Here is a 12778-nt window from a genome sequence, read left to right as displayed (position 1 = left end):
TTCTCCTTCTACCGTTGGGTCCCCGAGATCAAGCTCAGGTCGTCAGGATTGGTGGCAGCACTTTTCCCGGTGGAGCCCTCTCCATGGCCCCTGAACTTCAGTCTCTTTCTATGGAAAATAGAAAAACTAAGGGTGTGCTCCTTAGTTTTTGTCAATTTAACACAAACTGTAGTGCTTGGGAAAAGGAAACCTCAAATGAGCAATTCCCTTCATCAGATTGGCCCGTGGGCTTGTCCAGGGGGAATTTTCTTGCCTAATGATTGATGTGGGAGGGCCCAGACTGCTGTGGGTGGTTCTCTCTCTAGGCAGATGGGCCTGGACTATACAAGGAAACAAGCCGATGAAGCCGCGGAGAGCAAGGCAGTTAGCAGCGCCCTTCCATGGTCCGTGCCTTGAGACGGACTGCACCTGTATTTCCGAGTTGCCTTTGGCCATGGTGTTTATCCTAGGAACAGATGTGGCCATAAGGCGGGCCCCCTCTACCATGGAGGCCATTAAGGGGTAAAGTCCTGTCCCGGTGACCAGACTGTGGGTGCAGAATGGCTCATGCGGAATGCTTTGATGCCCTTCTACAGTAATAGTGCTGTTAAAAGTACTCCTTAATAATTCTTTGAGAACTCCTTACGGCATATTTGGGTAATTATTCACCCATGCAATAATAGTTCTTAACAACCCTCTGTGCCAAGACTCTCAGGCCCGAAGTCAGGATTGATATCCACCTTCATAGTTTTGTAGTTCTGAAAACACGAACAAGTTGGCTGATCCTGATCCACTTTTCCTATAGTTGAACTGGTACAGTAGGTGTAACTGCCTTAGGATTGCTGGGAATATACTTGTGTGACCCAGTTAAAATAATAGCTGGTTCCAGTGTGCCCTGTGGACGGTTTATAGATGCCCCATTATTACTGCTGTGTGGTTCCACTCTGACTGTTTTCCTATTATTTTTCTCTAGGACTGCAAGGTGCCTGCAGTCAGGGCACATCCGGGCTCTCTGCTTTCCCAGTGAGAGCTGGGAAAATCCTGCTCATTGCGCTGCTAGGTGGCTATAGAACCCCTGGAGAGTCCAGGTAAGGAGTGGTTAGAACCTGCGGCCAGCTGTGTGGTGGAGAGATGCACAGATATCAAGACCCTTGGCCCAGGTCACAGTGGGATGTGCGTGGCTATCAGCTTCCCAGCTCCTGGCACATCCTTTATCCATGCTCCTTGCATGGATCTGAGAGCAAAAGGAGAGGCAGACAAGTTGGTCCTTTTTCCCTTTGGGGTAGGGAAAACATTCCTACCAGGGATGACTTCTGTTCTTACTCAGTGACATTTCAGAATGATAGCACCTACATCCGTCACTCTACCTCTGGAATATGTCCAGCTTTCACACACACACACACACACACACGCACGCACGCACGCACACACACACATACATGCACACACGCATACATGCATGCACACACTCACACACACACGTTGCAGGGAGAATCTCCTTCCTGACTCCATGGCAGAGCCCCTACTTAGTCTCCAGGGTCTGTAGTGGGGGTAGGGGTGAGTGGGGAAGGGCATTATTTGTATATAATTTCCAAAATTTCTTGCCCAAATTTTGATTTATAGTCTTCTAATACGTTACAATCGCAACACTTTCTGAGAGATGTGTCACTTCTGTCACTGTGCGAACACTGTAGAGTCTACTGACCCAGGGTCAGACAGTCATGACGTCCCCCGGCAGCTGTTGACCAAAGCATTGTTACTTGGCATAGGACTATAGCTCTATATGTGGGTTGAGGCCACAGAGGGCTTTGTTCATTGCTGCTTGATTTTATTGAGAGTAACACACTTCAGCAGGGTGAACCGAACTCTGCGACCTTAAGGGTACAGTCCATGAATTGGATGTATGTGCACATTGGCCCCTCTAATACCCACTCGATGTACATTTTATTTAGCAGTTTGTGTGCATGAGGGTTTTGCCTGCATCTATGTCTGTGCAACACATGTGTGCAGTGCCCTGGGAGACCAGAACAGCATGCTGGATCTTGTGAAACTGAAATTACAGACAGTTGGAGCTGTCCTGGGGCTGGAGACATGGCTCAGTGGTTAAGAGCACAGGCCGCTCTTGCCAAGGACCCAGTTCGGTTCTCAGAACCATTATGGTAGAACATTTCATTAAATGTGACTTTCTCCTCCACACCCCTTGGGGGAGGGGGTTCATGTAGCCCAGGTCGGTCCTCAACTCACTATGTAGATAATGATGACCTTGAACTCCTGATCCTCCTGGGTTCCCCTGAGATTATAGATGTGTCCCACCATGCTTGCTTTTGTCTTCGTAGCTTATGATCGTTGTAGCTTTCCAGTACATATTGAGAGAAGGGTATGCGTTCTGTCTCAGAATGGATATGCCATAAGCAGCCTTTGGATCCTCAAGAAGGTGGTGTATGGCCACGGAAGGAAAAGATACCTAGTTCACTCAGCAGCTCACGCCCATGTCCTTGTGGGTCCCTTTGGAGAAGTTCTGAGCCTAACCTGGAGTCCCACCTGATAGACACAAACACATCCCTTCAGGATTAGTGGCTCTGAACAGTTTAAGGGGGGCATTTCTCTGGGACCCCTGCAACTCTGCTGGTGGTCTATTTCTGGCTGTTGTCAGCTACTAAATATATCAAGTTCTCTGTTTCTTCAACCCTCTACCCCCACCTCCCCATACCCCTTCTCTGCTCTCCCTCACTCCCAACCCATCCAAACCCCCCTCTGGCTCACCCTCAACCCTGACCCAGGAGTTTCCCACAATACCTTTTCCTTTGAACCATTTGAGTTGAAATCGGCTTGCTGATGCCCCCCTCCCCTGACAAATTTATAGGTAGGTCCTCAGAAAACCCAAGCAGTGCCGGGTAGTGGTGGCGCACGCCTTTAACTCAGCACTCAGGAGGCAAAGGCAGGCAGATCTCTGTGAGCTCGAGGCCAGCCTGGTCTACAGAGTGAGTTCCAGGACAGTCAGAGATACACAGAGAAACCATGTCTTAACCTCCCCAGACCCAAACACTTCTATATCAGACAGGTTGTCCTGTTTTCTTTCTTCTTTCTTTCTCTCTTTCTTTCTCTCTTTCTTTCTCTCTTTCTTTCTTTCTTTCTTTCTTTCTTTCTTTCTTTCTTTCTTTCTTTCTTTCTTTCTGTTACAACTTGACACAAGGTAGAGTTATCTGGGAAGAGGACCTCAGTTGAGAAAATGTTACCATCAGCTTGCCTGGAGGCAACTCTGTAATATATTCTTTTTTATTAAAGATTGATGTGGAAGGGCCCAGCTTACTGGGACCATGCTGCCCTGGAGCAGGTGTCCTGGGCCATATAGGAAAGCAGACTAAGCAGGGAACAAGCCAGTAAGCAGCATTCTTCCATGGCCTCCGCTTCAGTTCCTGCCTCCAGGTTCCTGCCAGTTCCTGCCAGGACTTCTTGTGATGGGGGAAGAGCCAGCAAAATAAACCCTTTTCTCCCCAAGCTGCTTTTGGTCATGGTGTTTCGTCATGTAGGCACCCTAACCAAGACTCAGGCCTCAAATTTAAATGCTTTCAGGAATGTTAAGACATCATCTAAATGCATTGTTTACTATAAAGTTACAATGGCAGATTCCTCCCCTCAGTGTGGAAGGGTAGGTTTCTCACTGCGCTGTAGAAACTGTAGACTGTCAAGGTTGCAGAGCCCTGGGTTTAAGGTCCTGTGAGACAGTTTTGCGTTCAACTACAAACATCCACAGGCTGAGCCATACTGAGGAGGCTGCTTTGTCGAATCTGGCTAACAGCAGTCCATGCCCCTCCAGGGGATGTTGGAAGTGAAGCCATAAGTGAGAAAGGTCTTCACGAAGTGCTCAGATGGGCCGGCTAGTGTGGCCAGAGGGACAACCATTCTATATTCTAAGGATCCAAGATGTCTTCAAGGGCAACAGGGCGCGGGAGGGGGGGGGGACGCTGGATGGGCAAACAAGGAAACTGGCGGCTGCGGAGGAGGGGGTGTCCAGACACCCAGAGAGGCAATGAAGAATCAGCCGAGATGACTTTTTTTCCTTACCTCGACTTCTCTCCCTCCTTTCCCTCACTCCACATATTTACTTAGACGAGAAAGAATGAGCACTTTGAAGTGTCAGTTAAAGCCTTGAACAAATGAAGTTAGTGCTTAGAAAGCCAGAAAGACATTCCGGTAGGAGGCAGGTAATGCGGGGGCAGAGGGACTGGGCAGACTCTGTCAGAGTCCGGTTGTATTTCCGATATGTTACTGCACACTGACCGGTTCCCTTGGACAAGTTACTTAACGTTACTTTCTTGAACTGACACCTGGGAATGAGAGCCACCTCAAATGTTTGCAGTGAAAATTACAGGAGACAGTATGTGTTGTTTTCCTTAAGATTCAAGACACCGGGGCTTAATCCCTGTTCTTAGCATCTTACTCCAGGCCCTTCCTAACTGCGTGCCCCCGGGGAGGTCTTCCCACGTAGGCGCCGGTGAAATGGGTTTAGATAAGGTAAAATACAGGCATCCACTGAACGAAGGGAGGCCAATCCTGGGGCAGCACTGGGGCGCAGCTCTGCCTCCGGTGTCACAGGACTGAAATGTGGCCTAGGCTGTGGAACGTAGGTCTCCAGGAAGGCAGGAAGGCTCGGGAAACCAGCACACGTTCGGGAGCAGGGCCAGGCAGGGATCAAAGCTCTCGCTGGCAGGCCGGGGCGCACCAAAGAGAGGCCGGCGACTTGCATCAGCACAGATTCCGTGATGCTCTGCAGACGTCTGGGGGCTGCTGGGCTTTACGGGAAGCCACAAGAAAGGAAAGGGCCGGGGAAGCGGGTCCGGGCGGGGGCGGGCGAGGGCGCGAGGTTGCGCTGGCCCGAAGGCGCGCTCCCGGCGGCGCCTGCTGGTGGCTGGGCGCGCCCGGGACGGCGGAGGCCTTGGAGGAAGCTCCTGTTCCCCTTCCCCCGCCTGCTCCCCCCGCTCCGCCCCGCGTTACTGGAAGGCCTGTGTGGGAGAGACCCAGAAGCACACGATTATTGAGTGCGGGCTGGGGTGGGGGGCTGGACAGTCGGTGAAGCTCAAAGGAAAACCAAAAGTGCGTCTATTCATGCTGGTGTGACACGCGGCTCCTCGTGTAGGCCCCTAAGCACCCTGGCCGCGCCCCCAATTGCTCACCTCCCCCCACCAAGATTTCTCAAGGGCGATCGAGAGCCCGCACAGCACAGGGCGAGGCGAGTGGGAAAGTGTCACGATTTTTTTCCTGTGCCCTGCCCCCGTCCCCACCCCCAGTTTCTGGGGTTTGCTGCTGCTGCTGGGGAAGGGCTGATCCGTTTTGCGTCAAAGGGCTGCATTTACTCAGTCCTGCTGAGAGAGGCGCGTAAACACCCAGGCATGCCAAGACGCAGGGATGAAGGAAAAAAAAGGGCGGGGGGAGCCAGGCACCCACGACTGGTGCGTGAGTGTATGCCTGTCCTACACCCCACTCGCGGGCCTGCAGAGCTGCACTCTGCCGAGAGAGCAGCTGCAGCAAAGCGAGGAGTCTGGCCACCCCGGCTCACCACGCGCAAGTCCTTGGGGATGGAGCTCAGGACAGAATGTGTTTTATAACTGTAAACAATGACCCCGAGTATTGTTTGGGATTACCGTATCTTGGGGCCCTTGGGGCGGCCAGATGCCGCCAGCCGTCCCGGAAACGCCGGAGCTTTATATAGAGCCTCGGGAAAGCTTCGAGTTCCCGGCTCTTATTTTTCTTTCCTTAGTAACGCCCCCACTTCACAGATAAGGAAACTGAGGACTTGGATATTACATAGCTGATGCGTAGCGCTTCAAACTCTTCAGTGAACCCCCAACAACTCATTTTCCTATTCACTCCTGAAAAAGATCTTTAGGATACAGATGCGCTGTCTAAGAATGGTTAAAAACGGCGTAGGTTTCACACTTATAATCCCAGCACTCGGGAGGTGGAGGCTTACCTCCGACATATACCGAGTTCGGGGGCAACTTGTGCTACCTGAGACCCTGCAACAAAAGACAGTTCTTCAACTCCTGGTTCAACGTTTAGCTTATCGGCACACCTTCTCTAAGGTACCTTCTCTAAGGATGATTGGAGATCCGGAGCAGACAAGAGCTTTAGAAGGTCGTCTGATCCAAACCTTTCATTACAGAGAAGGAAATTGAGACTCTAGACTCGCCCAAGATCTCACAGCTCATAAATAGCATGGCCAGGCGTTCATACTCCAAGTCCTGCGCTCTTTACCCTGCGCACCACCCCACCCAGCAAGGCGGGAAGAGCCAGGAGTCCGGCCACGCGTGCTCTGAACTTTGTTCCAAAACAGCTCAAGGCAACTTGGGGCACACCTCTCGGTCCCCAGTTTTGTTTGCTTGTTTGTTTGAACAGCTTGGTTTGCTTTTAAGGCCTGGTTACTGCTATTAGATGCTTCCTAATTGTCTAGTGCAGAGGACTCCCGAAATGTCTCCCTAGCTAATTTCATCTTCAATACTACTTCTTGCAAATTAATTGGAAGGCCAAAAACAAAATACCCCCCCGCCAAAAGCAAGCACACACACATACAAAAGGGAAGCAGTGGGCAGCCAGGCTCCGAGGGGGGAAATGGGCAGGCCAGCCCCGCCTGGCGGCGCCGTGCCGCACCCCACCAAGACCGGGCCGCAGGGCGGCGCGGGTGCCCGGTGCGTCCAGGACGCCCGCTGCACCGGGCGGCGCCACTGAGGGTGCGGACGACAGCGCACTGCCGCGCCCTCCCCGCGAGCGGCTCTGCGCGCCGGGCTCTCGGCCTCGCGGTGGCGCCGCACTGAGCCACCTGTCTCGTCTTTTGGGCTGCGACTGTTTTCTAAAACCCGGAGCCCGTGCCCGCGCGGCCGCTTTCGGGGCCCCGCCCCGTGCCCCTTCCTTTTGGGGTGGGTATGGGGAGGAGGGGGAGGCCGCGGCGCGCTCGGGAGCGGGTAAGGGAATCCCTCTCCCTCCACGTCACCCGAAAGCGAGGAAACCCGCACTCGGGTCCTCTAACGCAAATGACCATCTTTGGCAACGTGCGCCAATGGAACAGACCAAGGGCGCTGGGCCCCGGGGGTGGGGGTGGGGGTGGAGAAGATTCGCAAGGACCCGAGCGGCCTCAACGCCCCCCTAGTGCGAGGGCCGCGCGTTCCCACCCGCACCACCGCCCGCCTTCCTTGCGCGGGGTGTGTGGCTGGCGTCAGCACCACCGCGAGCAGAGCCGGGAGGGGAGCGAGGCCCCCGCCTCCTCCCCTCCCGCGCCTCTTCCTCCTCCTAGTCCCGGCCTCCTCCCCCGCCGCCTCGAGCGCTCCTCCCAGCAAGGTGGAGTCTAGAGTTGACGTGAGTCGATCCACATGGTGTGGGGCTGGAGAATAAAGAGTGTGGAGTTGAACTCGTGCCATTGTAGTGACTCATCTCGGGCAGAGCGCAGGGGCTCAGAGCGAGACAGCGAGCGGCGCTCGGCAGGGACAGAGCGAGCGAGCGAAAGGGGGAGAGAGAGGGAGGGCGAAGCGAGGAGAGACGCGCGAAGCCGGCCGGTCCCGGAGCGGACACGGGGTGCAGGTCACTGCGGCGCGGAGCCACGTCCCTCTCAGCACCGCTCAGCCTGGAACCCCACGGGCACTGTCCCGCAGGCGCGATCAGGGTTGCTGGACCGGCGCTCGCTGCCTTGTCCTAAGTCAAGTGTCCGTGTCGCCGGGAAACTCAGGCGGCGAGTTGGCCACAGGAAGTTTATTCTCGGGCTCCTTTTCTAAAAGGAGGAAACAGAAGTTTCTCCCAACCGGCAGCTTTTCTTTTTCTCATTTTTGGCGCCCTGTGAGATTGGGAAGTGAGTCCCCCCAGAGCTGCCAAGCGACACCCGCTGGGCTCCTAGTCTTTTTGCGTTGCCCATTTTTCTCCAGCCCGTGGGTCCCGGCGGAGCTCCGGCTGCGTGCGGGGGCGGAAGGGCGCGCGCAGGGGAGGGACCGAGGGACGCGCCGACTTTTTAGAGGGAGGGACCCGGTGGACAACCGGTTCCGCGGAGCTTGCAGAGCAGAAACGAAGTGCGGTGCGCGGCGATCGGGGGTCACTTCCCGAGTGTCGCCGCCTCCCTGTCTGCCTCGGTTGGGGGACAGCCCCGGAGCGAAGAGCCCAGTCCGCCGCGGGGCCAGTGGACCAGCGAGCGCGCAGCAGACTGTGCGCGGCCGCGGCGAGGGCGGGGAAGAAAACCACCCTGTTTCCTCACCGGCCCCCACCGCGGATCATGTACCAGGATTATCCCGGGAACTTTGACACCTCGTCCCGGGGCAGCAGCGGCTCTCCTGCGCACGCCGAGTCCTACTCCAGTGGTGGCGGCGGTCAGCAGGTACGTGAGGGCCCGGGTGCACCTGGCGGCTCGGGCAGACTTTTCTCTCCCACTGCCTGCACCCCCAACCTTCGACTTTACCGTTTCTTAGCTGGGCTAGAAAAATAGTTAGGGGCCTCGTTGTTAAATTGTGGGGTTTTGTTCTGCCCCACCCACCCCATCACTTTTTATTTTAAACAAGGGGAGAGCGGGCTTGAAGAGTCAATAACATCCCTCCGCATTCGCCCCCCCCCCCGCTCCTCTTACTTTATTTTTCAGAAAAGCTTCTGGAATTGCAGGTCCCCTCTTGGAAGCCTGTTGCCTCCTTCTGAGCTCTCTCCCCTCCCTTCCCTCCTTCCCCTTTCTCGGTGGTGGATAGGCTAGGAAATCTTTGCACTCCCAAAGCCCCTCCCAACCGTCAAAGACCCTATAACGAAGGCCTTTTAGCCCTTCCTTCTTCAGTTTTTCTTCAGTCTTAGCTATTTTCTGAAAAGGGTTGGGAACTCAGAAATACGGTTGGGCTCCTTCTAATGATCCGGAGGGAGGGCTAGGGTTGCCTCTGGGAATCAGGTGCGAAGGTCAGGAAGGAAGAAGCTGGCTTTGATTGGCTCTTGACACCTCTTGTGCCCCCCCCAGCTTCCGGTGAGGGTTGGGCAGGAGCCTGTACTGTCCGGAGAGCAGAACCTTGAGGGGCTTGGGGGTACCTGGGCAAAGAAGTTGCCAGAGAGAAGCGGGAGAAAGAGACATCCCTTGGTTTCAGAAGTAGAAAAACAACTTTGTAAAGCAGGCAGACTGGTTTCCGTTGGAGGGATTGTGCCTGTAATCTGCGTGTATATAGGTACCAAACAGGCACTGGTGGTGGTGGTGGTGGGGGGGGTGTGCTGGCGCGGTTCCTGACTTGTGTAGCGGCACACACGCTGTCTTGTGATAGAAGCGAATGAACTCACAAGGTCCTCTGCCGCCTGAAGCCCACCGGAGTTCCTAGCCAAGTTGGTGGCAGTGTGAGTTTCTCTCATGGTTATGGTCTTGGCTTTGGCCTTCAGCAGTCAACCCGATTTGGGGTATTGGGGGGCGGGGGTGGCGGGCACTTCCAGGAAGAGATGGACTGAGCTGGGAAATATAATAAAAACATGTCTTTCTTTGTAATCTGAAAAAGAGGGACACCGCTCTTAAAGTAGTGTCCCGTATCTGGTGAGTCCCTCCAACCCTCCAAATGGCTTTTCTTTGTATTCTCTCTGACCGCTCCGTTCCCGCTAAGCACCCACTGTAGAGAGTCTGGTCTGCGCAAGGAGGGGGCAGTCAATGGACCCTTACTGTTGAAGTAATGAGTTTTAAATCTTATCTGAAAAGTCATTGATTATGTTTGCATCCCAGCCCAGGGGTGATTTGTGTTGAACCCAAACGTCATTCATCAATGGGTCAGAGTCATTTATACCTGTCCCCCCCCCACACACACTTTCCAATTCAATAACCCCACCCCACCTCCCTCTCCTTCACCAGTCAGCATAGGAGCTTTGCACTTCGTCTGTTTCTTTCACTAGATGAGATTGAGAAGGTGACCTGACACAGTGCCACCCCCCTACCTGGCGCTTCCCTCAGCCTCCAGGGCCTGGATGGGAATTCTGACCGGACATCAATGCCCGGGCTGAATATCTGTGTCACTAGGGCTTTGAGCCCAGGATATGAGCAGAGGCAATTCCTTGTTTTGGAAGCAAATCAGACAGGAAACCAAAGCTCGGACGAAGGAAGAGAGCTCCGTCCAGCAGTGTGTAATGGGGCCTCATTACCGAAGCAAAAAGCAGCTGTTGGCTAATTTCTAGCATGCTGTAACACATGCGGATTTTGCAATTAGCAACCACCAATGCATGGGATTCTCAGGTTCCTGTGCCCATTCTGCTCAGTAGCAACCCAGAGGGATTGGCAAGGTGACGCCACTTTGGCCAAGTTTCACCGTGGCACTCCTTGCTGATGTTGGGGGGGGGGAGATGAGGGGCAGAGGTTGGTCCCCACTGTTGGTTTTCTCTCCCTGCTCTGACTTTTGACTCTGTGGTCCCAATGATAGGCTTCAGCTTTTGTTACTTTCCAAGTCTATGCTTGGACCCCACCCCGATCTGAGCTCAAGGTAACTTTATTACATACCAGATAAAGTCTGTAATCACCTATTCTCTCAACCACCTTCATAGGGAAATTTTTCCGGCAGTTAGTGACCGGGCCTTCCTCCTTTATGGCATTATGATGGACTGATCATTGTGAGATGTTCCTGGGTTTCTCTTGAGTAAGTGGGTATGATTTTCCACCCTGGTCTCCTTGTTTGTGGTTCCTCTGTCCCCCATAAATAAATGTGCTGTTTAACCAGTCCCAAATGTGTCCCCCCCCATAACGCCTGGTCTTAGCGCTGAGTTCCACTGACTTGTGGGGTGGGAGGCAGGTATTGCTTTTTGTTAAAACCTCTGCTTGTGTATATGGCAGGAACTGGAAACGTAAAGTCGTTCCTGTTGCAGTTATAATCTCAATCTCAAAGGTTAATCACTGGCAATTTAATGTTCTTGGGGATAGTTGTATATACCTTCCCCTCCTGGAGCTGGCTTTGTTGTTGTTTTCTTTCTCCTGGCTTTCCTGGGATAACACCTTCAGATATATGCCTTGCCTTGCTCCTTGGCTGTTACGGTTTCAGGGCCCTGGCATTATGCAATCCAGCCAGTTACACAAACAGAGGTCATTTCATAACTTGTTTTCATCAGCCAGGCCCCCTTTACATGAGAAAAACAAAAACAAGACAGAGAACTTTTCCAAGACTGCTGTTTCTAGATGGTTTGTGAGAGGAAGTCGACGATATTTTTTTTAGGAATCAAGGAACATTAGACCTGCTTTTTTTCCCCCTCTGACACATTCTCCCAACAGGACACGCACACACACACACACACACACACACACACGGACACAGGCACACACACACTTCTCCTGAGTGAACTTTGCCAACTGTACCAGGCTGGGACATTCCTTGCATCAAATAACTTTTACCAGAAATGACTGTGATTTCCCAAGTCGGTCTCAACCATATCTCTCTAGTGCCCCCTACAGGACATTTTTGGAAGTGCGGTCCTGGGGAATGTATTTTTCCAGTCTCAGGGTGTGAAACTTGGTTAGTTTTCCAAATTCTTAGAATTTTTCATTTTATTTAATGCAAATAAGGGCCATGTATTTAGCTATAGCTAGCTATAAACAGCTTGAATTAAAAGTGAAGTTTTTTTTTTAAGAAAAGGATGCTTTGTTGTTTTTTAAGTGACCCCTGGTTGAGAAATGGGTTCACTAGGGTGCCCCTCCACAGTGTTATTTTCTTGAAGCATTTTGTGGGTTCATGCTGGGAGAGTGGAAGATGCAAATTAAGGGTCTTCTGCTTTTTCTCTTTTTTGCTTTTTGTTTTTCCTAGACGTTCCAGATGTTGTAGATTAGGATCAAGCTGAGAGCTATCCCAGGAATGTATCAGTCCCGCCGATTCTTGCTGGTGGACGGACGTGCGCTTGGCTTTTTCATCACCGTTGGGTGAAATAGCAGCCATGAACTGCCGGAGAGTGGCAGCTGAATTTTCCTTCCCCAAACCCAGAGCGCATTTCCATGATTGCACTCCTGCCTGTCTTAGTATTCAAAGTGAATATACAATTTGAGATCTTGGCGGTTTGAGTGTGTGTCTTCCTGCACACACACAGAGCTACCCGTCAAACACAGAGCTACCCGTCAAAGTCAGTCCGCACTGCTGTCTCCTCCATCCTTGCTGCTCCTGGGGGCTGTGCGCTTCATTGAGCACAGAGGCTGCTGGACTCAAAGGCTTTGGGACAACTGCTCTTTTGGAATTTTTTAAAAATTGTTTTTAATAAGCCGGGCGGTGGTGGCGCATGCCTTTAATCCCAGCACTCGGAAGGCAGAGGCAGGCAGATCTCTGTGAGTTTGAGGCCAGCCTGGTCTACAAGAGCTAGTTCCAGGACAGGAACCAAAAGCTATGGAGAAACCCTGTCTCGAAAAATCAAAAAAGAAAAAAGGTTTTTAGTGTATTTAGACAATTCTTTCTGCTAACTCACCTTTCCTTGAAAGCTGAATTTGATATTTGAAAAGTACCAAAGGAAGTCTTAGTATAGAATCTGAGTGGACAAACTGGTCCAGCATAGAGCGAGACCCCAAGTCATGTTGGTCTCAATCTTCCATGTCTCCAAGCTCTCCAGTTCAAAGCCCACAAAAATGTCCCCTTGCTGGCACGGCCTCTCTGCTATTGATGTCTTGGACACCTTTTCTTTGTTAAATAGAAATAAAAATACTGATGTTGAGAATGAAGGAAGCCAACTTTCTGGTTTGGGTGTGTTTTTTTTTTTTTTTTTCCCCGAGACAGGGTTTCTCTGTGTCTTTGGAGCCTGTCCTGTCCTGGAACTAGCTCTGTAGACCAGGCTGGTCTCGAACTCACAGAGATCCGCTTGC

General features: G+C 52.4%; 1 protein-coding gene across 2 annotated transcripts in view; it reads left to right on the top strand.

Annotated features, from left to right (window-relative positions):
* Positions 1 to 1032: 1032 nt before the first annotated feature.
* Fosl2 (FOS like 2, AP-1 transcription factor subunit) overlaps positions 1033 to 12778 on the top strand; it is a 26890-nt gene continuing 15144 nt past the window's right edge. Inside the window, exon 1 of one of the 2 annotated variants that reach the window (XM_026789692.1) lies at positions 1033 to 1067. Coding sequence is in view for 1 of the 2 variants with exons in the window: in XM_005367961.2 (XP_005368018.1) it covers positions 8231 to 8332 (102 nt within the window). In the remaining variant the exon portion in view is untranslated. Of the gene's footprint in view, positions 1068 to 7376; positions 8333 to 12778 lie in introns of those variants that run through there. The other variant, XM_005367961.2, reaches the window with a different exon arrangement.

The sequence above is a fragment of the Microtus ochrogaster genome, unplaced genomic scaffold, assembly GCF_000317375.1.
Source record: "Microtus ochrogaster isolate Prairie Vole_2 unplaced genomic scaffold, MicOch1.0 UNK26, whole genome shotgun sequence".
NCBI lineage: Eukaryota > Metazoa > Chordata > Mammalia > Rodentia > Cricetidae > Microtus > Microtus ochrogaster.
This window is presented reverse-complemented; position numbering and strand designations above follow the sequence as displayed.